The 27,835-nt window shown below is 42.6% G+C and overlaps 1 protein-coding gene across 3 annotated transcripts in view; it reads right to left on the reverse strand.

Annotated features, from left to right (window-relative positions):
• Positions 1–27,835, reverse strand: part of DOK5 (docking protein 5) — a 269,427-nt gene that overhangs the window by 124,510 nt on the left and 117,082 nt on the right. The window contains exon 1 of one of the 3 annotated variants that reach the window (XM_032607210.1): positions 18,062–18,494. The exons of the other annotated variants lie outside the window; for them this stretch is intronic. Within the exon in view, the coding sequence (XP_032463101.1) occupies positions 18,062–18,127 (66 nt within the window). The 5' untranslated portion in view covers positions 18,128–18,494. Of the gene's footprint in view, positions 1–18,061; positions 18,495–27,835 lie in introns of those variants that run through there. 3 annotated transcript variants of the gene reach the window in all.

The raw sequence follows: 27,835 nt of genomic DNA on the forward strand, positions 1-27,835 counted from the left end.
CCTTCAGGAAGAAAAACCACTAAATTTGAAAAGTAAAGACATGACCCACTGAATTCGAACACAATTAAAATGTGCTTTAAATTGTTCTTTGGGGGCGGGGACACAACACTTCTACTCAAGAGAGACATTTGTATGGTCCAGGTCTTTTCTTTACACCCATCATGCCATGAATTCATAGGAAATGAGAGATACCAATGATTAAATGTTATTCCAAGAGTTAAGGAAATGCCGAGCTCAATTCCAGGTTCATCTTGGTCTGCCATATGACCTTGAACAAGCTACGTCAGTGTTCTGACCCTTATTCTGTTCATCTATAAAATGGCGTCACGAGTAGTAACTAATTCCCCTGTACACGTATATAATGTTTTGCCTAGTGGCACCAACTATTATTAAGTGTCCTACTATTATTAAATCTTAATGGCACTAGCTATTATTAAGTGTCCTACTACTGTGAGGTGCAAATTCAGTATATTGATTCATAGAACTCACACTAATTTCTATCAATATTTCTATGTCCAAATTACCACCAACCACACTGACATGGTAATTAGATGGCATTATGCTTCCACAGAAAAATCTTTATTTGGCTGTAGGGCCAAAACCTACAAAAATACTATTCAATAGCTTTTGGAAACAAACCTTTATAAACCCAGCTCAAAGCAACAAGATTTCCTCTCTCCTTCCCTGCATTCTATTATTGTCCTAAACAAAGGACTTGGGTTATACAAATTAAACGGTTCACCAAGACCTTGGGTCTGAAATATTGGATGTAATTTTGCTACATAAGAGTGAACATCAACACTTGTAAAATGGCACAGAAAATTGGAAGTAAACAAATTATCAAGATATACTGAAATTCCAAATCAGTGTGATTTGTTCTGAAAATCTGACCCAACTTTCTTCTCCCCTTTGTCCAGTCCGACCACAGTCTCTCACTGACGAAGCTGCCATGCTTACGTATTTAAGTATAGAATCCAAATACCATCTTTCTCTCTTGACAAACTACAGCTGTTGTTCCCTAGATAAACTTTATGATATGTAAAAAGACCACTTAATCCTCCAATTTATGACCGTGAGATGCTGCTGAAAGCCTGAGCTCTCAATGCTCCTAATGAAAACGTCAATAGTGATCACTAAAGGAAAATATATTTCATTAGAATTGTGAGGATGTCTCACAGTGTTTCGGGCAAAGCCATAATGATTACGTTAAGGTGCAGAAAGCCACGAGGCCGAGCTTTCTCTCCTGCAAAAGAAAATATACAGTGAAAGTCATATGTGATGACTTTACATAGGAATGAACATAATCTGTCGCTCTTCCGAGTTCCAAGAGATACAGGAGAGAAAAGGTCAGTGATGTTACTGGACCATGTCTTTCAGGACAAGACAATACGTGAGGATATGCCCTTGTCGTGCGGAGAATGAATTTCAATATATTTTAAGTAAAATGAGTTCACTAATAAAAAAGTCTTATCTTCCAACTGCTATCCTCCATCTCTGCCCAATTAGGGTCGTGATACTATTTTTATTGTACTACAAAAGGTATGAATGTGTATAAACAAACAAATGGATAGATAAATAAATTAAAAAGCATAAAATTTAAGAAGCAAATGACCACCCACCTCACTTTACCTCGAGTGTTCTACTTCTTAGAGGAAAGCACAGTTACTTTCCAAGAGTTATGACCAGAACTATTCCGTCCTTCATCTACCCACATGTAGAAACACTCATGTGCACACATCTGTGCCAAAATCCCTCTTTGTTTCTGCCACTTGCTTTTTTGCACACTTCACAATATATCAGGATAATTCCACATTGTAGATTCCACACTGTAGCTTAAAAATATGATTTCTGAGGGGCCAGAGCCTCGGAGAAGTCATGAAATTGCTCCTGGCTTCAGTTTCCCCATCCGCAAAATACAGGGATCAAACGAGTTCATATCAAATCTCTTCGCACCATGAATGTCTTACCATTCTGGCCTTTTCTCTCCCCTCTGGTTTCAAAACTTGAATTGATATTATTCTTTTTATATGTTACCCCTTAAATTTAATATAATCTTCACTTGCATGCCTAGATCACAGAATAGTGAGAAATATTCTTTTAATAACCCTTATATTCTCCTTGTTGGTCGTTTCTACAACTAACATGCCAATGCCTTTCTCCATCTGAACCTTTACAAGATAAAATGAAAATCTGCTCATTTCTAACTCCATATGCCTAAATACCCATCTAAAAATCACGATTACAAATTCTCTAGAATGCATGACCTTAACTGATGGGGAGCTGACCCCTTCTTTAATATTAGAGAAATTAGTCTAACAAAATGACTTTTTCGTCTTTGAAAGATCCAACTTCATCTATCTCTGAAAAATAAGCTTCAAAGTTAAACACCAGTAAAATGTCCAATCTGCTTCACACACACTTTATCCTGTATCCATCTCTCTCAAATGGATTTAACTTAAGAAATTTATTTCTGTATGATAAAGAACTTTTTTAATCCCATGTGTAAAACCTGTCAATCTCATTAAAAGGTAGTCCAGCAGCCTGGGGACTTACTTCTTTCTAAATCTTTAATCAGTCTTGAAACATCTGCCCATCAGCATGTCTTCTGGAACTCCATTTATGTTACAAATGTTCTCCAGAAATTCACAGTTGCCCAATGAAATTGACAGTTTTAAAGAAAAATCAGATTGTCTCCTCTCCATGAGTGGGCTACGCCCCTTTCAGGATTAAAGTAGACTCAAATCCGCAGACAAAAGCATATTCCTTCCCTCTGGCTACAAGAAGCTATAATCAGAATTCTCCTTTTATGATGGTGTAAACAAGTACTCAGGAAAAAGAACTGCCATCAGGCCTTTCAAGCAAAAAAAGCTAAAGTGATTTGCATATAAATCTTACCTACTGCTTATCTGGAGCTTCTTCCTCCCAGAGAAAACCATGGTTGATATTAATAATTTACCAAGTCCAAATTCAATGTAATGAACCAGTGGAGGTATTTTCCTAATTCATTCATTGGATGAGTCTGCTGAAGAGACCAGTGCATTTTAACAACATAAGAAATGAAATGGGACTTCCCTGGTGGCGCAGTGGTTAAGAATCCGCCTGCCAACGCAGGCACACGGGTTCAAGCCCTGGTCTGGGAAGATCCCACATGCCGCGGAACAACTAAGCCCGTGCACCACAACTACTGAGCCTGAGCTCAAGCCACAACTACTGAGCCCGAGTGCTGCAACTACTGAAGCCCACGTGCCTAGAGCCCGTGCTCCATGACCAGAAAAGCCACCGCAATGAGAAGCCTGTGCACCGCAACAAAGAGTAGCCCCCGCTCACCGCACCTAGAGAAAGCCCGCGCGCAGCAACAAAGACCCAATGCAGCCAAAAATTAGTTAATTTTTTTTAAAAAAAGAAATGAAATGAGCCATCGAACTTTCATTTTGTGAAAAGTAAATTAAAGGACCGTTTTGGGGTTTTTTTTAATATTTATTTATTTGTTGGCTATGCTGGGTCATTTCTCCGTGAGGGCTTTCTCCAGTTGCGGCAAGCGGGGGCCACTCTCCATCGCGGTACGCAAGCCTCTCACTATCGCGGCCTCTCTTGTGGAGCACAGGCTCCAAAAGCGCAGGCTTAGTAGTTGTGGCTCACCGGCCTAGTTGCTCCGCGGCATGGGGGATCCTCCCAGAGCCAGGGCTCCAACCCGCGTCCCCTGCATTGGCAGGCAGATTCTCAACCACTGCGCCACCAGGGAAGCCCACCATTTTGGTCTTGAGAACACCGGGTAAAATACAGGGAGAAACCATGGGCCAGCAAATCAAGCAAAACACATTCTTGCAAAAGGTCTTGGCTCCCTCTTTGGAAGGCTGAGCTAAGGCTGCAGGTTTGCAATTACAAATCAAGTTGCTGCAAGTTGGGTTTAGCAGAAAGCAGATTCTAAGAAGGAAATTTGCGTTCAGAATGTTTCGTGGGGAGGGCTCTGGAAGCAACACCTAGGAGGTCGTCAAGGATGCCGGTCAGGGCTTCCCTGGTGGCACAGTGGTTGAGAGTCCGCCTGCCGATGCAGGGGACACGGGTTCGTGCCCCGGTCCAGGAATATCCCACATGCCGCGAAGCGGCTGGGCCCGTGAACCATGGCCCCTGAGCCTGCGCGTCCGGAGCCTGGCTCCGCAACGGGAGAGGCCACAACAGTGAGAGGCCCGCGTACCACCAAAAAAAAAGAACAGGGACAGAGTATATAACAGTACTTAATAATATCATGTGCAAAGCAAATTATACACACACAAAAACACGTGCATTTTTATATATGCCTATACATATATAGAGGCATATACATATCGCCATACAAATATACAAGAATCTGACTAGAATTGCCTGGAAATGGAGACAAGTCTGGCGTAGGAGGGAACTTCCCTCTTCATGCTATCTTTTTTTGCCTTGTTTCCTTTACCATGTACACGTAATACAAAACACTAGTAAATTAAAAAGACTTCATATATGCAAAAGCCATCTTTCATTGTAGGTAGTGTGGGCCTGTTTCTCCTTCTTTCCTTCCTTCTTTCCTTCCTTCCTTCCTCCTTCTTCCTTCCTTCCTTCCTTTCTTGTCAGAAATTCAACACTGCCTTTTGAAATCCAAAGTAAATCATAGAAAACAATTGTTTTTCAAGTCACCTGTTCTTGTTTTGTGGCCTGACACAAGTCATAGCAGCACAGTGGCATCCAAAGTCTTCTCTGCTATTTTCCACTCAGGTGGCCTAGAGCAGGGCACTGCAGAGACCAATTTGGGACTAAATGGGATATTGTGTGTGCTTGGGCATGCTCTTCACATCCACAATCATGCTTCTGGCTCAGAGGCAGACAGGTGGGAAGAGAGGGAGCTCAGACATTTGTATCTCCATCTTGCCACAGTGGAAGCTGAGGCGTGAGAAGTTCAGTGACATGCTTTGGTCGCAGCAGAGGGCCAGCGGCAGGACAGGGGGAAAATATCAGGCCATTCTTATTCCAGCCAGGTTTCTCATCTCCACATGTTTGTCCTGTGCCGAGGACTGCAGTTTGGATACTGCAAAAGGGCTACCAACAAACATCACCCAATAGAATTCCTCAAAACTCTTGGGATGGGCTTCCCTGGTGGCGCAGTGGTTGAGAATCTGCCTGCCAATGCAGGGGACACGGGTTCGAGCCCGGTCTGGGAAGATCCCACATGCCGCAGAGCAACTGGGCCCGTGAGCCACAGCTACTGAGCCTGCGCGTCTGGAGCCTGTGCTCCGCAACAAGAGAGGCCGCAATAGTGAGAGGCCCGCGCACCGCGATGAAGAGTGGCCCCCGCTTGCCACAACTGGAGAAAGCCCTCACACAGAAACGAAGACCCAACACAGCCATAAATAAATAAATAAATATTTAAAAAAAAAAAAAAAAAAACTCTTGGGATTTGTGGATATACGTACTCGTGAGATGCTAGGGCTACTGTCTGTTTCATAACTGAATATGCAAAATGTTATTTCAGGGTTTTATTCCTTTACTTAAATGTTTATTGAGCATTTACTATGGGCAGAGATGCTAGTCTATCATCCCTCCTCCCAGCTGGACCCACTTGAAGCATCTTACAAGATTGAGTGAGTTAATAAATATATTGATTGGGCAACATTAGTTCCTATGCATTTGTTTGATTCAATAAACATATTTTTTTACCCAATATATGTTGAGCAAATTTTCAGTTTTATCATTTTAACTTCAGAATAAAAATAACAAACACAGCCACAGTTAACATATGATTTATCATATCTTGTAGGTCAAAGATTTGACACAGCATTTCCCAGGAAGGTGCTGTTCTAAGAAAATAAATCATCGTTTATGTGTTTCTAAATCCTTACTTAACGACCACTTTTTAAATTGTGTAAATGTCATTCCTAAAAGAAAAAAGACTGCAAAACTGGAAAGATTCTAATTATAAAATTGCCAAGAACTCAGCATCATGCTTGAGAAAATCTATGTACAAAACAGATACACTTTTCACCTACTGGATTAGCAGAATCTTGAAACAGCTCTCAAATCACACTTTTGCAAAATGGGAGGAAACGGGTGGGTTCACAGATTTCTGGGAACATCCTCCAAGGCAACTTTGATAAAATTTTACATGTGAATATGCTTTGGACAATAAGTCCACTTCTAGGAATCTATTCACCAATATGCTTTTCATGGGATGAGATGGGGCGGGGGGGGGGGGGGGGTGGTTGCAGCACTGTCTGTAACAGGGAAAAAGGAATTACTCAGATGCTCCACAAGAGAGAAGCAGCCTGAACTCAAACTTAGGCACTGCCACGTGTGACTTGCACAAAAATTTAACATCACAGTTAACTCAGTCTTTTGATCTCTAAAATGGACATAAAAACTCCTACTTCCTGCACATATTTAATAGTAAGTAAAAGGAAGAAAGGAAAGACGGAAGAATGGATAAATAAGCAAGCAAATACAGCAAATATACCCGTACAGTGGAATTCTATCTGATTACTGAAAACAATGATATGTTGCTAAATAAGAAAAGCACAGCTCAGATGAGTATGTAATTATATATATCACGTACACACATACATTCACGCACACACACAAAAAAGTTTTTATACATAGGCTCTTCTGGAATAAACTATTCACAGTGGTTGCTTCTGTGGAAGGAAACTAGACGATTCCTAGGGACAAGGATGAAAAGAATCTTACTGTTCAATGTAGAAATTTTGTACCTTTGAATTTTGTACCAAGTATACATATTACCTATTCCAAAAAACATCAAATAAAATTTAATTTTAAGGGGGCCAACTCAAACCTCGCGCGTTAATTGCTGAATTCCCTGGTACTGAATTTGCAGATTACATACCAGTAGCAATTATGAGACATCTTAGAACATCCTACCACTCAAAAATAGAAAACACCACAAAATCAGGTGGGACATAGGCACAGTTTTTTCCTTGTCTTCTTGAATGTCTCATTCCATTATTCTGACCTGCAGTAGAATCATTTATTCATTCAATCAGCAAATATTGAGCATTTACCATAGGCTAAGAGCTGGGGATACAGCAGCGAATAAGATAGCCAAGGTCTTTGGTCTCGCAGAACTTACAGCCTAGTGGGAGAAGACATACCCTACAAAGAAATAAATTAAGAAAAAAATGTATCTGGCACAAAAATAAGAACAATGTTCTAGAGGGATGCGAGGGGAAAACTTTGGATGTGATGATCCATATAGGTCTCAGGCAGGAAATATAAGGCTAAAATCTGGATACCAAGAGAGGGCCAGCCGGAAGAAAATCAGAGAAAAATCATCCATCAACGGAGACGATGGATTCAAATGGATTAAGACCCCTCCTGGGGCCAAGTCCCCGGGAATGTTCCTTTCAAACCACACTTCACACGACATTTTCCATCTGAATTAACGGATGTTGAAGACCAGACTAGTTTCATAACATCTAGATTTTGGGTCACTGTTGGTGAAATACAACCCAGGCTCAAAAAGTGGTTCTTTGGCAAATGAGCTAAAATACCTGCTATTGGTAAATGGAAAGCTGGAAATCTGAAGAAACTGTTCATATGAAAAGTCAATGAACTCTTTCACTAGGGGATTCAAAGAGGTATGATTTCTCAAAGTTTTTTTAGAAATAATTTTCTTTTATTAAGGTAATGTGTGGTATTAAGATAATAAAATGCATTTTAAGACTACAGCACTTTCCTGAATAGTGTAACTTGTAGTAAGTAAAAGCTTTGAACTCAAGCTCGTGTTTTAATTTAATTGGAGTTAGTAGTCCATTCATAAGACAGGCTAATTTCTCTTTCTATTAACCACTAAAGTATTCATTGTATAAATGAATTAAGGGAAGACAAAATAAAAACTTAGGCAAATTGAGACAAGTCTGTGGGTTTGGGGGAGTTGGGGGTGGGAAGGGACACACACACCCATAGTCATATCAGACGGAAGTTCCTTAGAGGATGGTATTGAGTACGTGGGATATCTTTTCTTAGAACCCAATTTTCAATATATTTGTATGGAATCAAGCCATACGGCAGGTACAAGTAAAGAATTTTTCACGAAACCCACTTAGAAAGATAAGTACAATCCTTCTGTGTTTCCCAAACTTCAGTCACGCACAGCCCACCAGTTGGATTTGTGCTACATCTGAGTTCCACCACCTACCCCAACAGTTTTCGCTGCTTCCTTGTAACACTTGCACTATGTGTTAATTATCTATTTTAAGACTTCGCTTTTTAAATTAAATAAATTTATTTAAAGAGGAAACTATATATTCTTATCTTACATGGAAAAGCGGTATCACTTGAAGGTAAATGTAAAATGTAATACAATATAATGTTAACGAATACAATAAAATATGATACTTTTGAAGACTCTGCACCTAAGTATGGTTTCCTATTAAAAGGCCTCCTAGCCGACAGCTCCTTAAGCTGAGTTAAACAAGAAGTAGCACTTTTTCTCATTTTATGATTCAATGTTGTTTACTGCCCTAAAATGGTCTCTCAAGACCTGATTCTCACATTTGGGGAAGACGTCTAGAGCTAATAAGCAAAAATATGATGGTCAATCTTTAATCAAAGGTCTGCCATTTTTGTCGAACATATTCAACTACATATTTTCTAATACAGTGTTTCATCAGGGGCTCCTAAATAAACCCGATGTTATAAAAATGAATCGCTAAAGTTAACGGCAAGAGGAAAGTACAATGCTACCTGTTGCCCATTACCAAAGCCGCGCCTCTTCTGCTGAGATACGAGTGAATTAATTTCTACCAGTTTATGGTTCTTACAGACAACAAACAACAAATATCACCTCAATCTCTTAACAATAAAAAATAAAAATCAACATTACAGACCTTCACGAAGTTTCTACTGTGAGTCAGCACAGGATCAAGAGTTTGATATCTTTTATGAGAAGCATATTATTACCCTCATTTTTGTACATGAGGAAGCTAAATTTCGGAAAGAGTAAGCAAAGTCAGTAAGTGGCCAAGTTGAGATCCAAACTAAAGTGTGAGTCCCAAATGTACGCTCTGTCCACCAAGGAAAAAAATAACGCACCAATTCAATTATGAATGAAAGAAGGAAGGGAGGGAGGGAAGAAGGAAGGAAGGAAAGAAAGAAAGAAAAAGAGAGAGAAAGTGTCCCAGCAAGATTTGTAGTAGTTATTGTCAAGACTATTCTAAAAATGCACCAATTCAACGGAGGAAGAAGGAAGGAAGGAAGGAAGGGAAGGAGGATGGGAGGGTCCCAGCTAGACTTGTAGTAGTTATAGTCAAGACTATTTGAAAATTCATATTGAAACCAAAGGACCTAAAATACCTAAAACAATTTTGAAAAAGAAAAATAAAGTGGGAGGAACCAGTTTACCCTATTTCAAGACACTGGACAGCTACACATGTAGACATATATAGACATATCACTGTACAATGGAGGCCCACAAAACAATGGAAGAGAGTAGAGGACCTAGGAATAGATACACATAAATATGCTCAATGGAGAAAAGACAGGCTTTTCAACAAATGGTTCTGGAGCAGCTGGACCTCCATAGGCAGAAAATGAACCTACATGTAAAATGCACACTGTATATAAAAACTGACTCAAAATGGATCATGGACATAAATGTAAAAGGTAAAACTATAAAATATTTATAGGAGGAAAGAAAAAAAGTAGGAAAAAATAGTTGGGATCTTGGGCTGGACAAAGCATTAGTACCAAAAGGGAAAAAAAACCCTGATAAATTGGACTCCATCAAACTTAAAAATTTCTGCCCTGTGATAGACCTTGTTAAAAAAGGATTAAAATAATAAGCTACATACTGAGAGAAAACATTTGCAAACCACATGTCTGAAAAGGATTGATATCTAGAACATACAAAAAACTCTCAAAACTCAACAGTTAAAAGCAAACAACCCAATTAGAAAATGGGCTGGGCTTCCCTGGTGGCGCAGTGGTTGGGAGTCTGCCTGCCGATGCAGGGGACGCGAGTTCGTGCCCCAGTCCAGGAGGATCCCACATGCCGCGGAGCAGCTGGGCCCGCGAATCATGGCCGCTAGGCCTGCGCGTCCGGAGCCTGTGCTCCGCAACGGGAGAGGCCCCAACAGTGAGAGGCCCACGTAACGCAAAAAAAAAAAAGAAAAAAGAAAATAGGCAAAAGACATGACTAGGCATTTTACCAAAATGTATGTACAGATCGCAAATCAGAACACGAAAAAATGTTCAGCATCACAAGGAGATGTCAATCATCATCTCATCATCACAAGGAGATGTCAATATACACACATCAGAACGTCTAAACCAAAACTGACGCACCAAAAACTGGGTGGCAACACCAAATGCTGGCGAGGATGTGGAGAAACTGGATCACTCATGTGTTGCTGGTGTGAATGTAAAATGGTCCAACCACTGTGAAAAACAGTCTGGCGGTTTCCTGAAAAACTAAACATGCACCTACCAATACAACACAGCAATTGGACTCCTGGGCATTTTCCTAGAGGTATGAAAACTTACGTTTGCACAGAAACCCAGACCCAAATGTTTATATCAGCCTATACATAACAGCCTAAAACTGGAAACCACCCCCAAATGTCCTTCAGTGGATGAATGGCTAGGCAAACTATGGCACATCCATATCACAGAATACAACTTAGCAACAAAAAGGAATGAAACTTTGATACCCACAATACTGAAGACAACCACGACCATTCCAGAGAATTATGCTGAGTTAAAAAAAAAAATCCCCAAACATTACACACTGTATGGTTCTGTTTATATAATATTTTTGAAATGATAAAACTATAAAAATGGAAAACAGATTTGTGGTTGTCAGGGCTTTAGGGTTATGGGAAGGGGGAGCAGAAGGGGCAACTACAAAAGAACAACACGAAGGACCCTGTCATGAGGGAATGCTTTGTATCTTGATGGTACCAATATCAGTATCCTGGCTGTGATACCAGGGATCACAACATCCCTGTGATACCAGGGATGTTACCATTGGGAGAAACTGGGTAAAGGGCAGGTGAAATCTCTCTGTGTTATTTCCTACACCTCATGTGAACCTACTATTACCTAAAATCTAAAAATTTAATTTAAAAAAATGAGACAGTGGTTCTTAACCTTTTTGGAAATTGTGGAGGGTGGGAGGTGACAGAGTTTGGGACACAAAAGTCCTGATCTCTCTAAGAATCTCATAAAAGCTATGAAGTCACCTGAGAACAATCATTTGCACCTTATCCATAACACAGTACACACGGCTAACGTTTATGTTCTCTGAGACCCAGGGCATCAACAGAGGCTCAGAACACTAAAAAAATAAACATAGCCCCCCAACTGCTCCAAAAAAATCAGCTTCCTGATACTCATCCAAAACGTAGACATCTGCATTCTAGAAAGATGCTATTTTAGCTTCAACATTCACATGTATCTGTGGCATTTCTAAACTCCCCATTTCATTTTGAATTTCACAGAAACAGGGGTTTGCAGCAGGGAGGTATCCTAATCTCTTCCTGGCTTGGAAACCCCCCAAATTTTATTTCCACCCAACCGGGATCAAATTTCCCCTTCCTCGTTTCATGAAAATGAAACTGGAGATACCTGCAGATGTCTTTTCACTTCAATATTTGACCCGTTACTCAAACTAATTCATCCTTAACTAGAGTGAATATATTAATCTCATGTTAACAATACTATTCCACAAATAGACTGTCAATTCCTTGAGGAGGTTGACTGTATCTGTCTTATTTAAGGTGGTTTTCCCTGAGCGTCTTAAAATGAATATTCACTCAATAAACATTTGATGCATGATAAAATAAATGAAATCAAATATATCCCAAATGAAAACTAAATTCTTAAAATATCAAAGATAATGATCCACAAAAATTACAAAGCTGCTTAAAAAATAAATATTTCTAGCCATCTAATGAATATCATAAAAAAAATACATTGGCAGATGTGGGGAAAATCATCACACAAGTAATCTGGTTTATGCCTACACACAAAATCACTAAATTGGCCATTCTTTGCTTAAATCAGTTTTGGGGATGATTAAAGGCTGACTTTATGCATAATTAATCATACCATCCACAAAGACCATTGAATAAAGATGACTAAATACCAGCTGGAAAGCACTTCCGACATGGAAACCAGGGAAGCTGATTCAAATGGAGCTAAAATACTGAGTACTCTTAGGCAATACTTAGCAAGTGTATTCAGTCTAACTGACCGTAAATTTCACTACTGGAAGTTAGCCCCAGACTCTCTGTTCCTTGAGGAAGGAAAAGGATGCTTCACGAATCTTACTGAATGGTTGTATGTGTTTGTGTGCATGTGTGTGTACATACACTCATGTACTGATGTTATATGATGAATTTATTCAATTCCTATGATTTTTTTTTTTTTTTTTTTTTTTTTTTTTTGCAGTACGCGGGCCTCTCACTTTTGTGGCCTCTCCCGTTGCGGAGCACGGGCTCCAGACGCGCAGGCTCAGCGGCCATGGCTCACGGGCCCAGCCGCTCCGCGGCATGTGGGATCTTCCCGGACCGGGGCACGAACCCGTGTCCCCTGCATCGGCAGGTGGACTCTCAACCACTGCGCCACCAGGGAAGCCCCAATTCCTATGATTTTGATGTTATGAATGTAACTTTGCCACGATATCATTAAAAATGCACAGATCCCTGATCATCTATAAATCTAAAACCCTAAATGAAATATGAAGCCTCTTTGGCATACTGGGTCAAGTGCAACAGAGAAACAAAGGAGTGAGAAAATATTTCTGCCTAAAATTTGGCCATTAATTAGCCAGTTTTTCGAATCTACTCTGCCACCCAAAAAAAAGATCCCCAAATTAACAGTTACGCACTAGTACGATGAGCTCGCTCAAACCCAAGTACATGGAGATGGGTTTCTCTGGTCCTGATACCTTTGCCATTTATCTAAGGATCATGAAAAGTCCTACAAAGGCAAATATCCCTTCCATAACCTAACATTGGTGCTTGTACATTAATTATTTCACGGATATTAAGTTTTGTTTTCCTAACTAAAGAGCAAGGTCTTTGAGGATGAGAGCTATTGCAGTGAAAGAGATGAAAATAACAACCATGTAAGCATCATCATCCTCGAACAGCACCAGGAAGAGAGAGAGCAGTAATAAACATTAATTGGGTTTCCACCGTGTCGAGCATTGTGTTAAGCCTTTTATGAGAATGCTCTATTAGGTGGATATTATGAGTCTCCCTATTATTACAGAAGACTGAGGCTTATAAATGCTAAATAACTCACCAAAAGGCACATAACCAGTCGCTGAATTGGGATTTTAACAGTCTCATGTCAGAGCGTATGCTCTTAAACCAATAGGTAGTGATGGATTCATTCATTCAATAAATCTTCATCGAGTGCTTCTCCATGCTGGAAACTGTTCCAGGCACTGGGGTTCAGCCCTCATGGAGTTTCACATACCATGTGGGAGATACAGGCAATCAACAAGTAAAACATACAGACTGGTAAGTGAGGGGGTGATAAGTCTAGAGACAAAAAACACAATGGGATATAGGGGGAGAAGGAGGGAAGAGATAAAAGAGGGTGGCTGGAAGCCCTCAGTGAGAAGGTGGCATTTGCAGAAAGGCTGAAGAAGGTGAGGAGCCAGCCAGGAAGAGGTAACGTGGGGAAACAGCATTCCAAGCAGAGGGAACAGCAAGAGAAAAGATTCTGAGTCAGGGGACTCCCCTGGTGGCACAGTGGTTAAGAAGCCACCTGCCAATGCAGGGGACACGGGTTCGGTCCCTGGTCCGGGAAGATCCCACATGCCGCGGAGCAACTAAGCCCCTGCACCACAACTACTGAGCCCGCGTGCCACAACTACTGAGCCCACGTGCCACAACTACTGAAGCCCGCGTGCCTAGAGCCCGTGCTCCGCAACAAGAGAAGCTACCGCAATAAGAGGCCCGCGCACCGCAGAAAGGCATGGCCCCCACTCGCCGCAACTAGAGAGAGCCCGCGCGCAGCAACGAAGACCCAACACAGCCAAAGATAAATCAATAAATAAAAGATTCTGAGTCAGCACAGGGCCCCGGAGCCCGCTGTAGGGCTATAACTCTTGGTGGTCTGAGCAGTGAGGGAGATAAATTAGGAGGTTATTATTCTGCAATATCTGGGGGCTTGGGCCAGAGCGGCAGTGGCAGATGACGTGAGAGGTAGTCGGATTCTAGACATGTTTCCAAAACAGAGCTTACAAGACCTCCCGATAAACTGGTTGTGGGGTTGTGACAAGGAGGGAGTGGGAAGGGGGGCTGAGTTTTTATTGTTTGCTGCTTGCTTGCTTGCTTGCTTGACTGTCTTTTACCAGGGCAACTGAAATACTGGGACCTCTAGTGGCTGAGATGCAGCCTCCGGGGAGAAGCAGGTTTGGATGAAAAAATCAGGGGTGGCTGGACATATTGAGACCAGGAGACGTCCAGATGAGGATGCAGGCTAGACGGGAGAAAAGGTCCTTGGTACAAAAGAGCACAGAGATGCTATTGAAAGTCGGGTAATCGAGGGGGACTGCATGGAGATAAAGTGAACAGGTGTGAGTTTAAACTCCGAGACTTGCAGGGTGGACAAGCCATAGCAATTACTGACTGGGAAATCCTCTCCGTTGCAAAGGAAGAAACCAAGTGAGGGCAGTTATATGATGCCATCTAAGCCACGTGATAGGTTAATGATGTGCAAATTGCCTAGTTCACCATTCCTCTAAGAATACATTTTTTAGTGCCTTTTGTGGATTTGCCAGATAATTGTAGACACACCCCTCCCCAGCCCTCAAAACAGCAACATCAACATTATCCTGGAAAAGTATTGCACCCAGAGCCCAGCTTGACACCTCCATGAACCAACGGATGATGAAGCCAGAGAATAAAGATACTGAGACTTTCGAGTTAAATCAGTTGAATTTCTTTAAGCTTTTTGATGTTTATAGAAAAAAACAAGTCTACAAATATTTGATTGTTTAATCACTTAAGCTGCTTAGTATCTCAACTAAAGGTGACCACTTATTTGCAACCCATCTGAATGCGGATCGTCTTAGACTATTTCATGCCCCACTGAAAAATCACTTACATGTATATAATTTGTAAAAAACTGCATCCAATGAAAATGTTCGAGAGCTACATAAACATTTATGCCTTTGGACACATCTAGATAGAAAGATTAAAAAAATCAATCATTCCTATATCCTTCCATCAATCCTAACTCATCTCTGATTACACCAAAGAAATAATGAAATCAGAATCAATGTTGTATGCTTTCACTGCATTTTCACAAATATTATCTTATCCAATGCTCACAGCATCACTAAATAGTGTTCATTGTACAGATAAGAAAACTGAGGCCAAGAGAGGTCAAGGGTCATAGAGCTAACGAGTAATAGAAGGAAGATTTGTTCTCTTTTCTTCTCTTATCAAATCTGAGGGGTCATTCCAGCTGGCACACCAGCTGCTTACGATGAAATGTTGTTTTCTTGTTTAATTATAAACCCTCCCAAACATGGTTCTAATCCACAGACACTTGTCTGAATTCCATTAATAAAACCACCATGTCATATCAGCTCCTCAAGGGGCTTACGAGTTGCAAAGTCAGGCCTTCACTCTGTAGTTCAATCCATGTTCAACGTGCACTAACTGAGTGCCTACTGTGTACCTAACGCAAAGCCCTCCAACTCTTTGAGACTTCCACATGCTGCTTGCTGTTCTAGGCTATCTGCAGCCTAGATTAATACCACTAACATTTCTTACTTTGGACGGAGGGTCCCTGTGCCGTTTTCCTGAAGCATTCCTCTTGATGCCTCCATTATAAAACTTTAGTTTGCAGTGCTTTCTGACAATTATGTAATCAGCCTCTTCAGTTTATATAAATAAATTATATCATTAGGACACTTTTTGAAAATTAACTGGTGATAAAATCAAACTGAACAAATAAAACCAGATTTTGTTGATTATATTTTTGACGTTTTCTCTCCATGAGCAATAACCATCATTCAATAAATATTCTAAAATCTATTTGAGTGTTAACACAGACACAATGAATAAATCCTGAGAAAGTACACTTCTGGTCGGCATCCAAGATACTGTAAAATATAAAGGGATGCAAAGTAAACTATATTTCCTTTCCTTCTGCTTCAAATATCTGTCCGTAAACACTGGCACACACGGGACTATATAGTGTCAGTAATATTACAGAAAAAAGTCTCAATTACTATAAACTAGAAAGTTATGGTAACTAGTCTTTCAAATAAATCACCATGTGTCACAATTTGGCGTAAACGCTGATCCTTATGAATAATTCACATTTTGTACATTAATAATTCATGTCCTCTTTCTATCGGAATGCTCTCTAGCACAGAATGGATGTCTCTTATCAATTTCCTCAGTTGACATGATGGAGTAAATCTAAAATTAGAATGGTGTTTTCTAATGCTCCTTTTAACACTGTAACAGTCGGCTGGCCCATGAGGTATAAAAAATATAAAGTTCCTCTTATTTCTTGCCCTTTGCATGAAAGTCACTATGTTAAGTACCCTAACAATACTTGGTCCCCTTGATGAGAATATCTGCATAGCAAAAAAGAAAACCAAGGAAACTAAGGGTTGATAGGGGTTGGTTAGTTCTGTCCCATTTCTCCCTAATTATATATTTATATATTCACTATAACATGGGGCCTAGTTGCTAAAACATGGTAGCCGGCAGGGAAAGAAAAAAAAAAAAAGAGAGAGAGAAAGAAAGGGAGGGAGGGAGGGAGGGAGGAAGGGAAGATGGAAGGAAGCAAGGAAGGAAGAAAGAAAAGGACCAAAACAAATCAGGTAAGAGTTTTTAATAATTATAGATGTTTCCCATCAGCAGGTTTTCCTCCCTAACTGTTTAACACTGTGAAATTGCCTTTCAATTTTCAGTAAAATTATCTGGTACATAAAAAAGTCCAAAGACCAAATAAGAGAAAGGTGCCAATGACATATATTTGTGGAGAAAGATGTTCAATTTATTACTATTAACTCTATTCCCACTGTGGCCATTCTTCATCATTACTGACATTTTTTCAGACATTAGGAAAGTAAACTTTTCTCCCCAAACTCCCTCGCCCCAAAGCACACAATAAACAAAAACAGCAACAGCACTGACACAAGGCAAAGAGAAATGAGGTAGTTTGAAATTTAAAAAAATCATTCCAGTATCCCCACCTCCCTCAAGAATTCCTTTGCCATCCCTCAAACCCAAAGAGAAGCAGAATGAGTTCTCTGACGTCCATCAGTGAAGAGCAAAGGGGAAAAGGGCAAAAGAGAGGGGGTTTTAAGAGAGAAGCTATCCCTGGGCCAACATCCGATCCCTGACAAGCAGCCTCTGGTTCATTCATTCTTCCTTTTAGTACATATTTAGCGAGGGAGCACTTGCTCTGTGCCAGGTATTATGTTCCGCCCTAAATAGTCCTCCAGCGGGCATCCGGTGTGTATTCCAGCAATGAATCCACTACCCAGGCTCAGGACCATGGAACCTACCCACACCGCCTTTGCCAGCACCTGGGCCAGGGGTGGGTCACTGTCCAGGACCCGGAGTCTGAAAAGACTTCTCCCTGGGGTCAGAGGGTCCCTGACCTTGTTCACACTCAGACCGTCTGCCCTTCCTCAATCAGTCCATCCATCCCCCGGAAAAGTTAAGTTGGCGGCGAGTGGGAAGAGGGGCACCGGGGGCATCCGGCGGGCTCAGCAACCCCGCCCGGGTTTCTCAGCTCTGACTCCCATGGCTACCGAGAAATATTTATTTCCAGTAGACGGGCTCCAGTGGCTACTGAAGCCGACCACAGGGCCACCATCAGAAGGCCAAGTCATCCGAGAGATAAAGATAGATCCATTACATACCTAGACCCGGCCTTACAGTAGCAGCCCCAGGAGATGTGGGTTTAGGCTGAGAAACCACAGCGCAATTCTCCGGCGCGCTGCCGGGAATCTCCTTCCACCCTCTAGGGATGCTGGCTACAGATAAAGACAATTGACCCGGTGAACAGGGGGCGGGGGGAAAAAAAAAGGATCGATACTTACCCCTAGGCGTCTGCTCCGGATCCTCACGTACCCTTGCTTCACTATGTCATTAAAATTGGAAGCCATCCCGGACAGCCAGTGACAACCCCCCTCCTCACCCAGGCGCACGCACCCTAAGTGGCTTTGGGGAGGGCTGAGGCCAGGGTCAAGAGAAGGCTTTGGGGTGTGGAAGGAGAAAGTTGACAAGGTGAAGCGTTTACGGCTGCGGTCCGGCGTGGCTTCAGAAGGCGCACATCACTTTCTCTGTCCCCCAAAACCTTTAAGTGGGCGGCCGGTTTGCAGCCACTTTGGGGGAGCGCAGAGAGCGCGGCGCCGTGAGGCGAGGCTGGAGCGCCGGCGTCAGCTGACTCATCAGCGAGCCTGCCCGGAGGAGGAGCGGCGGCTGCTCAGGGATCCAGCCCAGCCTCTTCCCAGGGCCCAGGAGGAGAAGGAGGAGGGGGGAGTGGGGAGGGCGAGGGCGAGGGGAGGAGCCGCGCGGGGCCGGCGCCCGGCGGTGGCCACCCGCAGGCAGACACACGTGGACGCGCTCACCCTCCTCCTCCCCTCCTCTCCCGCCCGCCTCGCCCGCCCCCATTCTCGTCCCGACCCCGACCCTCCTCCGGGACCCAGAGCTTGCCCCTGCCTGCCCCGCACCTCGCCCACACCCGCCGAGATAACGCTCGGTCTCTTCCGGCTCTGGGCTTATTTTAGATGGAGAGGAAATTTCACTTTTTTCCCAGACGCCGCCGACCCCGCCTCTCCCTTCAGCCCCATCTTTGCCCTGAGAAGGGCTGGCTTTTGCCTCTGTTGTGCCTGTGTCTGGGGAGCGGTGTTGCCATGGTTTGCCTTGACCTTGGCATATGAGGGGAGGGATATTGCCCTGGCTTAAGCTGCATGCTTCCTCGGGTTTCCTTGGCATCCTGGTCCCAGCCCTTGCGTTGATATCATTTTCCTTGTTTGAGCTTGTCTTTCCCGCCGGATTGTGAGTTTCCCAGGGGCTGACCCTTGGCCTCATTAGTACGTGTACCGACGAAGCCTGGCCCAGAGCAGGTGCCAAATAAATCCTTAGTGTCAGGCACCCTCTAAGCCCTTAGCTTGGGCTCATTTAAACTCCCCTGTACTTTATGAGCTACCCACCCCCCTTATGTGAATACCAGGACCATATTTATGCCTCCCTAGCCTGGCAATAGAGCTCATGTTCATAGCCATTGCTGGATGCTGCCTATAGAATACGATAAAAGGGAGACCGGATTTCACATTCACCTGCCCCTGGCTGCACTACCTTCCTGAAACATGTCTGAGTTGATAACGGCTATCATTTATTGGCACCAGGCATTAGGCATTGTGCTAATCCTGTTCAAGGAATAATGAGATAGGTACCATCATCCACATTTTATAGAAACTGAAGCTCAGAGGAATTAAGAGATTTGCCCCAGGTCCCACGGGAAAGGAGGTGTGTGTGACACCAGCTCTGGTAAACACTGGATGGTAAACACTGTCCTATAGTGTTGTCATGGGGGAGGGAGGTTACTAGGTGGTTTCCAAGGAAGATCTGTCTAATCACTTACACTGTCCACAAAGGCAAAGATGGCATCAGAAATTTGACAATTCTTGTTCACTGGAGGTGACCAAACCAAGGCTGGGTGACCTCTGGTCAGAGCTATTGAGGAGAGGATTCATTCATTTAGTGGATTCTTTAGCCTGATGACATTCAAAGGCTTTTCAACTCTAAGATTATATGAATCTTTCCTTTCTCACTGGGAACACTAGCTTTTAGTCATCTTGGTTTGATGGGTGTCAGTTAAAGAAGAGAATCACCCAAGAATGTGTCATAGGGGAACTGAGACTAAATTGGGACAATCAAAAAGCAAATCTTCTGGCAGGGAGAACTCTTTTTGTTACATAGTAAACCATTAGCTCTGTCATCATGTTGTCATTCAATGAAAATGATGTTTTAAGTTTAAATCTCTCACCAAAAGAAGATGAAGTGATTAAAAATATCATTTGGAGAGTTCTTTTTGAAGGTTTAAAACTTAAAAAAAAATACCATCCATGGTTGCCATGAAACAGACATGTTCTCAGAAGGCATTTATCCAACACATCATTTGTAGACCAAACCCACAGAATCATAGAAACCAAGAATTAAAGAATTTATGCATAAGGAGCTTGAGTGAATGGCTCAAGGTAACAGAAATAATTACTGACAAAAACTGAGACTGAGGGACTTCCCTGGCAGTCCAGTGGTTAAAACTCCGTGCTTCCAATGTAGGGGGCTCAGGTTCGATCCCTGGTCGGGGAACTGAGATCCCACATGCCACGTGGCGTGGCCAAAAAATAAATAAATAAATACATAAATACTGAGACTGAGAAATACATCCTTTGATAATTAATGTTGAGTTCAATCAATATCCATAAATAATTTAGGTAGAAGTGAGTAAACTAGAATCACTCTAGAAAATATCAAACTAGATGTGAAGAAACAAATGCTTTTCTTTTTTAATTGCAAGATTGAATCCAGTGTATGGTTTTGTTGGTTTGTTTTGGGTGAAGTCAAACTGATATACATGCAAAATACACAAACTGTGCTCTACTATTCAGAGGACAGACAGCCGCTTTACACTTGTCCAAAATATGCATACACAACTGTTGTAGGGGAAAAGGAGTAATTCACAGAGATACACAATGTAAGTAGTGCTTATAGAGTTGTGCAGTGTACAACTCCCACAACTATGCGTGTCAGACAGACACACAGCCACACACAATTTGGTTTCACTAGAGGTAAGTCTGACATAGAAAAATCATTATTTCAATCCCTGTTTTTAACTCAATTTTTAACACTTAGAACTTCATATTTACAGTATCCATTTTTGTTTGCTTCCTTAGCACGCAATTCCTTTCTTCCAATAGTGGTCACCATTGTCATTGGGGGTATAATTATCCCCTGCTCCCAGTACAGGTGTGCAGCCTTGTACATGCCTTCCTTCAAAGATATTGATTGGTTTAGACATGGACACATGACCTAAATTGGCGCATTAAGAGTTAATTACATTCCTTTTGCTGAATACTGGGCCAAAGGTTCATACTGTGTTTGGCTGAAATAGAGTCTGGATGCACAGAGCCCAGGAGCTTCGGGAGTGGAGGCTACACAGAAGAAGCAAAGCCAAGAGATAAGGAGAAGCAAACCCAATCCTGATGGTACTGTTTGGACCCCCCCTATCCAGTACCCCAGGAACCTATTACATTATAAATACTCGAGAAGCTGGTGTAACAATTAGACCCCAAAATGCAATGACTTAGATTGGGTAAAAGTTTATTGATCTCTCATGGAACAATCCAGATGGGCAGATAGGAAGCTCAGTCTCCAAAGGTCATCCAGGGACTCAAGCTGGTGGGTCAGCTGTGGACATGGTGTCCATCCTTGGGTCCAGTTAACCGCCACTTCCCGGGAAGGGAGAAGAGAGCGTGGAGGGAAAACAGCCTCCAAATAAAAAAATTCATCCAGATATTTCAAAGCTCTCTTTCTCTGGCATCCCACTGACCAATATATTGCCACATGGCCACAGCTGTCTCCAAGGGAGAATGGGGAATATAGTCTCCATTCCAACATGGCTCTATTTCTGGAAGAACAAAATTGAATTGGTATTGCATGGGTCAGCTTGTATTTTCTGCCTCAGTGGAGCCACTCTTGGACTGTTTAACGGCACAAGGTAAAAAATTCCCCTTTTTTCTTAAACCAGCTCAGACTGAGGTATTCTGTCATTTGCAATCAAAGGAGTCCTGTTGAAGGTACCATAGTACAATCTGAACAAGCATCTCAACTAAATTGTATGTAGACACACCTATAAGGCCCAGATTACTTGAGAAAATTCCAAAACTTTTTGTGGCATTTTCCCATAAAGCATAGACAAAGGTGAAAGTGACCTCAGCTCCAAACGGGTCTGATCTCTGTCATTGGGAATCACTACTCTCTCAACTATGAGTGATTCTGGGGGAGTGGGTCGAGACAGCGACTATCTCATTCACCACAGGGCTGGACACCTGATCAAGTCTGGCCAATCAGCACACACCACTCTTGGACATGAAGACTGGCGCAGAAACGGGCACGTGACCTAGAAGATCCAATCAAAATCTTCCCTGAGGTGAACAGATGGACACACTGAGATACACATCTGCATGGCCATATTGTTTGCAAAATGTGAGCCTAGTTGAGAATAAAGCCAAGGAAGGAGAAAGTGGGATGAGAGACAGAGCTAGAGATACAACCATTCCTGAAGCCAGAACTACCTCTTCCACTTCTCAATGACACGATCTACTTTTTTTGTTTTGTCTTGTTTACTTGAGCCCATCTGAATTGGGTAATGAAGAGCATGTTCCCCAGGGCTGGGACAAGGGTGAGGCAAGTGGGGCACTTACAGTGCAAAATTTAAGGGGACACCCACTCTCAAGGCTGCGTGAGTACTGAGCCTCCATTTGCAAGACCCTGAGGGTGAATGCTTCCTTAGATCATCCCTTCAAGGAGCTTCTTGCTTCCTCCAGTCCTGAGCCTGATACTACCGCCTTTCTTAGTCAGCTCAGGCTGCTATAACAAAATACACAGACTGGGTGGCTTAAACAACAGAGGTTTATTTCTCACAGTTTTAGAAGCTGGGAAGTCCAAGATCAACTGTGTGCAGATTCTTCTTCCTGGCTTGCAGACAGCTGCCTTCTTGCTATGAGCTCACATGCCAGACAGAAAGAGAGGGCTCTGGTCTCTATTTCTCTTCTTATAAGAGCACTAATCCTATTCATGAGGGCCCCACCCTCATGACCTCATCTAAATCTAATCAACTCCCAAAGGGCCCACCTCCAAATACCATCACATTGGGGGGTAGGGTCTCAACGTATAAATTTTGGGGGGACACATTCAGTCCATAATGCTATCCTTATTAAAAGCATATTAATTAAAATGAAAGGACTGTCAGTTCAAAATAGAATACATATACATATAACAGTATTCTTCTCCTACTTGGACATCCTCTTGTTATGAAACAAAACTATGTCATGCACTGAAATAGAACTTTATAACCATAGCATCACAAAGGCAGGAATTAGCCCAGAGGCTGCTTAGTCCAATACATTCAGAGCAGAAATCCACTCTAGCTTGAAACATGAACAATTCATGCCTTGCTCTCGGCATTCCATTTAGCCTATTACTATTATTAATATTATTATTCTTTAGTTCTTCAGAACAGAAAATGCAGAGGCAACTGGACTTTTGCAGAGCAGGTGCCCAAGCTTCATCAAAGGATGTTGTACTTTCACCAACTACCACAAAGTACCAGGGCAGAGGCTGAAATGGCCCTTGTCCAAAATCTTTACCAAAAATAACTTGAGCTTTGGCCCCGTCGCCTGCTGCTCTCAGTGGGAGTGTCACAGAAACATAAGCAGCCTTTCCTCTGGCAAGGTGACACAGCGCTAATGAGAAGGATCGGGCTGGGGCTGAGGAGAGAGGTTGTGTGCTCTGCCACCGGCTCCCTTCCCCAGCCCTTAACCAGCTAAAGAAGGATGACTTGGGAGAATGACGCACCGAAATCAGGTGGGAGAAAGCCTGGGAGCAGGTCTGCTTCAGTTATTCACTGCTTCCCTGCCTCGTTCCTGCACTGGAGAGATACTGATTGAGCACCTGCTATGAGTGGACAGTGTCCACATTAAGCTTTAACACACACACACACACACACACACACACACACACACACACACACACACACTCACCACATAGATGAACAAAGTCCATGTCCTCAGGAAGCTTATAACCCAGGAGAGATAACAAGTAAACAGGTAAATAAACAATGTAAACAGCTGCAGATGGTGATAGGGAAGTGAGTGGAGTAACACGTAGGGGCTAACCAGTGGCCTCCTCGAAGCCAGAGAGTCGGGAAAGTCTTCTCTGAGGATGTGGCACTGAAGCCCAGACAGGAAAGAGAAGAAGAAGCTGTGTGAAACGTCAGGGGCAGGGCATTCCAGCCAGAGGGAAGAGCCCTCGAAAAAGCCAGGATGAAGGAAAGAGCTTGGCAAGTTCAAGGAGCTAAAAGGGAAGGAGAGTGTGTCTCAACCCAGAGGAGGAGGGACTGATGGGGAAAACAGTCCCAGCGAAAGGACAGGACAGCCCAACTACATCCTACTCGAAAGGAGAAAACATGAAGGAACAGCTGATTTATATTTTTTAAATATTATTCTGCCTGTTGAGTAAAAAATGGATAAGAAGGGACTGGACTGGAAATCATGAGACCATATAAATACCTAGTTCTAAGGACCTTTGCCAAAAAATCTTTAGGAAAAGAGAAATAAAGCTTCTGATGAGAATGTAAATTTATATCGATTGATATAACTGTTTTGGAGCATGAGTGATGCTATCCTAAAAATTTTTAACTTTGATAATTGCTTACCCTAGGTCCTCAACAATTCCAGTTCTGGAAATGTATCCAAAGGCACAAATATTTAGGTACAAGAATATTCACTGCAGTGTTGTTTATGATTTTATATCATAAACACACACACACACACACACACACACACACATATTTTTTCACATGGAAGAGTATGTATATACATGTAGCCAAATTTCCGAAGAAGCTAGGATCACTGAGATGTAATCGTTCCCCATTAAACTTTGCTTATTGAGAAGTGCTTTCTCCAAGCCTAAATGAAATCTCCAGAAGGTCCTTGGCCCTTCTGACTACTACGGGGTACTAAAGAGTCCATTGCAGCCTAACAAACACAGAACACTCCCCCCCCGCTTTCAATGTAGGGTTTATCCCCGAGCCCAGTTCAGGCCTGGGAGTGTGGTGGGGCTTAACAGAGTCTTCACTGATTTTCTGCTCTGCCTCTTCTTCCACGTAATAACTACAGGCTCCTGAGACCCCCAGGACTGGAGCCCAGGGGAAAGGAGAGGCTAGAACACAAGTTCCACTTACGCCAAGGTTTGTCTGCAGGTGGATGCCCTCTGGGCTGCAGGCATATATAGGCTGCACTTTCTCTCACTGAGCTTTTGTGGGTTCATGAGGCACCAGCCCCTGTGTCCTCCACACTCACAGGGACTCACATCCCAGGCTTCTAAGTGAATCTCTTGAAAACCGCTCCCTTGCTGTAAGGTAAGGAGAAGCTCTCCCTTCCCTGCCCCAGGGAGAGAAGAAGAGCTCTCTGCCAGGGACCCTTCCTTCGTTAATCTCTTTATCCACAATGTCCTATTTAGGCCGGAGGTGTGTGATGGACTGACGCAAACAAAATGGTTTCGAACTACATTTTTTTGGAATTTCTGCACAGACAGCCCAGCACCTTGCTTTGGAATGTTCTCTGAATATGCCCCCCACCCTTCCCCTGGGCTTGTGAGGCTTCCTAGTAATTTTATCGTTCCGTGACAAATCCATATCACAATCATTAAAATGCATGTGAAAGAGGCCCCTTCTTATTTGTTCGTTCAACAAATGTTATATGAGTCAGCCTCGCTAGGCACTGAGGAATTGGTGGAGCAGATAGAAAGAGACCAGGCTCTGCCCTTGTGGAGTTGATGGTCCAGTGGGAGTGCAAGACATTAATAAAATATTCCAATAAGTGTAAAATTATGCACCGAAGAAAGTTACATGATGTTAGGACAAGGAGAGAGGACCTGACCCCTTTGGAAGATGGGGGATGGAGAAATTAGGGAGCTGAGATAGGAAGGAGAAGGTGATATTACCCAGGTGAGGGGGGAAGAAGGCCATGAGCAAATGTCCCAGACAGGCAAGCATGTGGTAAATTTAGAGCAGAAGGAAGGTCAAGGTGACTGGAACTTGGAGAATGAGAAGAGAGTAGTGAGTGATGAGGCCAGAGGGGATAAAAGGGCTTCTCATACACTGATTATAAATGATCTATGCAGTATGGTCCTGTTTTTTAAAAAAAAATTATACACACACACGCACACCCTGGGTAGAATATATCTACACTAAAATATTAGCAGTGGTTATTTGTGGGCAGAAGTGAAGTTCCGAAGGTGTTAATTCTTTCCTGTATGTTTTTTAAAATATAAATTCCAAATGCGATTAAAAAAGAGAGAGAGAGAATGACTCTTTCTTTCTGCACAGGGGGACCTCACATCTTAAGTTTTATAACCAAGGACACCAAAGCAAACATAAACCTCTAGTGAACTTGACTGGGATTCAAATTTTGGAGTCTTGTGATCCTTGGGCTTCTCCCAGATATCCGAGTCTCTTTTCTGATGAGGAGAGGCCTCCTCTCTGCAGGTCAATGCAAAGCCAACACAGGAAAATCTAGGCCAACACATGAGAAAGAGACCAGAGAGAAGTAACTAGATGACAAAGGCATCTGGCTTTTACAGAGCCCTTTTTCAAACTGAAGCGTGTATTCATTGGTTGTTGCAAGATTAGAAGTCAATATTCCGAAGGTCTCCTCACGGCGCTCCCCCAGTTCACTGAGCGACTTCGGGCAAGCCTTTAATGTCTCCTGCCTTATAACCTGATCTGGAAAACAGAGGTAAATGGGACTAGCCTTATTGGTACAGTGTGTTGAAGTCCCTGGATAAAATGTGCAAAGAGGGCAGAATCTTATGTTTAAAGTGTTCTGCCAATGCTAATTAATCCTCACAGCACCCCCAAGCCCTGTAATGTTATCCACGATTCGCGTCTGAAGGACCTGAAGCAGAAAGAATAAATGACTTGTCCAGGGACACAGAAGGAGCCTGCTGGAGAACAGGAATTAGCCCTCGATAGCATTGGCATCCAAAAAAGTGGCATTTTAACATCACTCATAAGACACGACTAAATTGTGTGGAATGTTTTTATTTTGAAAACAGGGTTTCTGTGTCGATGAATTATATAAGGCAGCGAAACCCCAGATGCATTTACAATAAAATATGGCAGGCAGACAGATCCATGTGCAATTTTAGTAACTCCTTTCTTACACTGATGACTGTGATTAGCTGCTCACATCAATTCTACTTCTATCTCATTGGCCAGAGTTTAGCCACGTGACCTTGGCCTCACAAAGAGAAGGCAAGGTGGGGAAATGTAGGTTTTACTCAAGGCAGCCATGAGCCCTGCTAAGGGTGGGAGTCTATGGCAAAGGCAGAAGGGCTGCTTGCTTGGGGACTGGACCAGAGACAACCTGAGAGGATGGAGTGACCAGTTAGGAAGCTGCCGGGGACAACTAGTCATCATACCGCCCCAATCTTAACATGGCTAAAACCAAATTCACAGTCTTCCCAACATTATCCCCCTCCAATATTTCTAAATCATATCAGTTAGCATCTTTTTAGCTGAAAATAGCATAAAGCTCAACCACCAGAATCTCAGATCAAAGGCATTTAAGATGCTACTAATTTTAAGGTATGCTACCACTTTATGCCCTAGTAAGGAAGAAAAATTACTACCAACTTAACTTTTCATGCCAATGACCAAGCATAATAATTTTTCATAGCTTTACTGAGGCATAATTGACATTCAACAAACTGCACATATATAAGGTGTAAAATTTCATAAGTTCTGACCAATGTGTACACCTGTGGAATCATCACCACAATCAAGATAATGGATATACCCACGCCCCCAGAAGTTTTCTAGTGCCCCTGCTATCTCATGCCACCATGCTACAGTGTTCATCATTTTGCCATATATAAATGTACCAAAACAACATTTGTGTACCTTAAACTTACACAATGTTAGGTGTCAATTATATCTCAATAAATCTGGGGGAAAATGGATTTTTCTATACCTATTTTACTACAGCCTACTTTTCCCTTCTCATTCTGTGGAGACTGGTACA

This window comes from Phocoena sinus, chromosome 15 (assembly GCF_008692025.1).
Source record: "Phocoena sinus isolate mPhoSin1 chromosome 15, mPhoSin1.pri, whole genome shotgun sequence".
In the NCBI taxonomy this organism is placed as follows: domain Eukaryota; kingdom Metazoa; phylum Chordata; class Mammalia; order Artiodactyla; family Phocoenidae; genus Phocoena; species Phocoena sinus.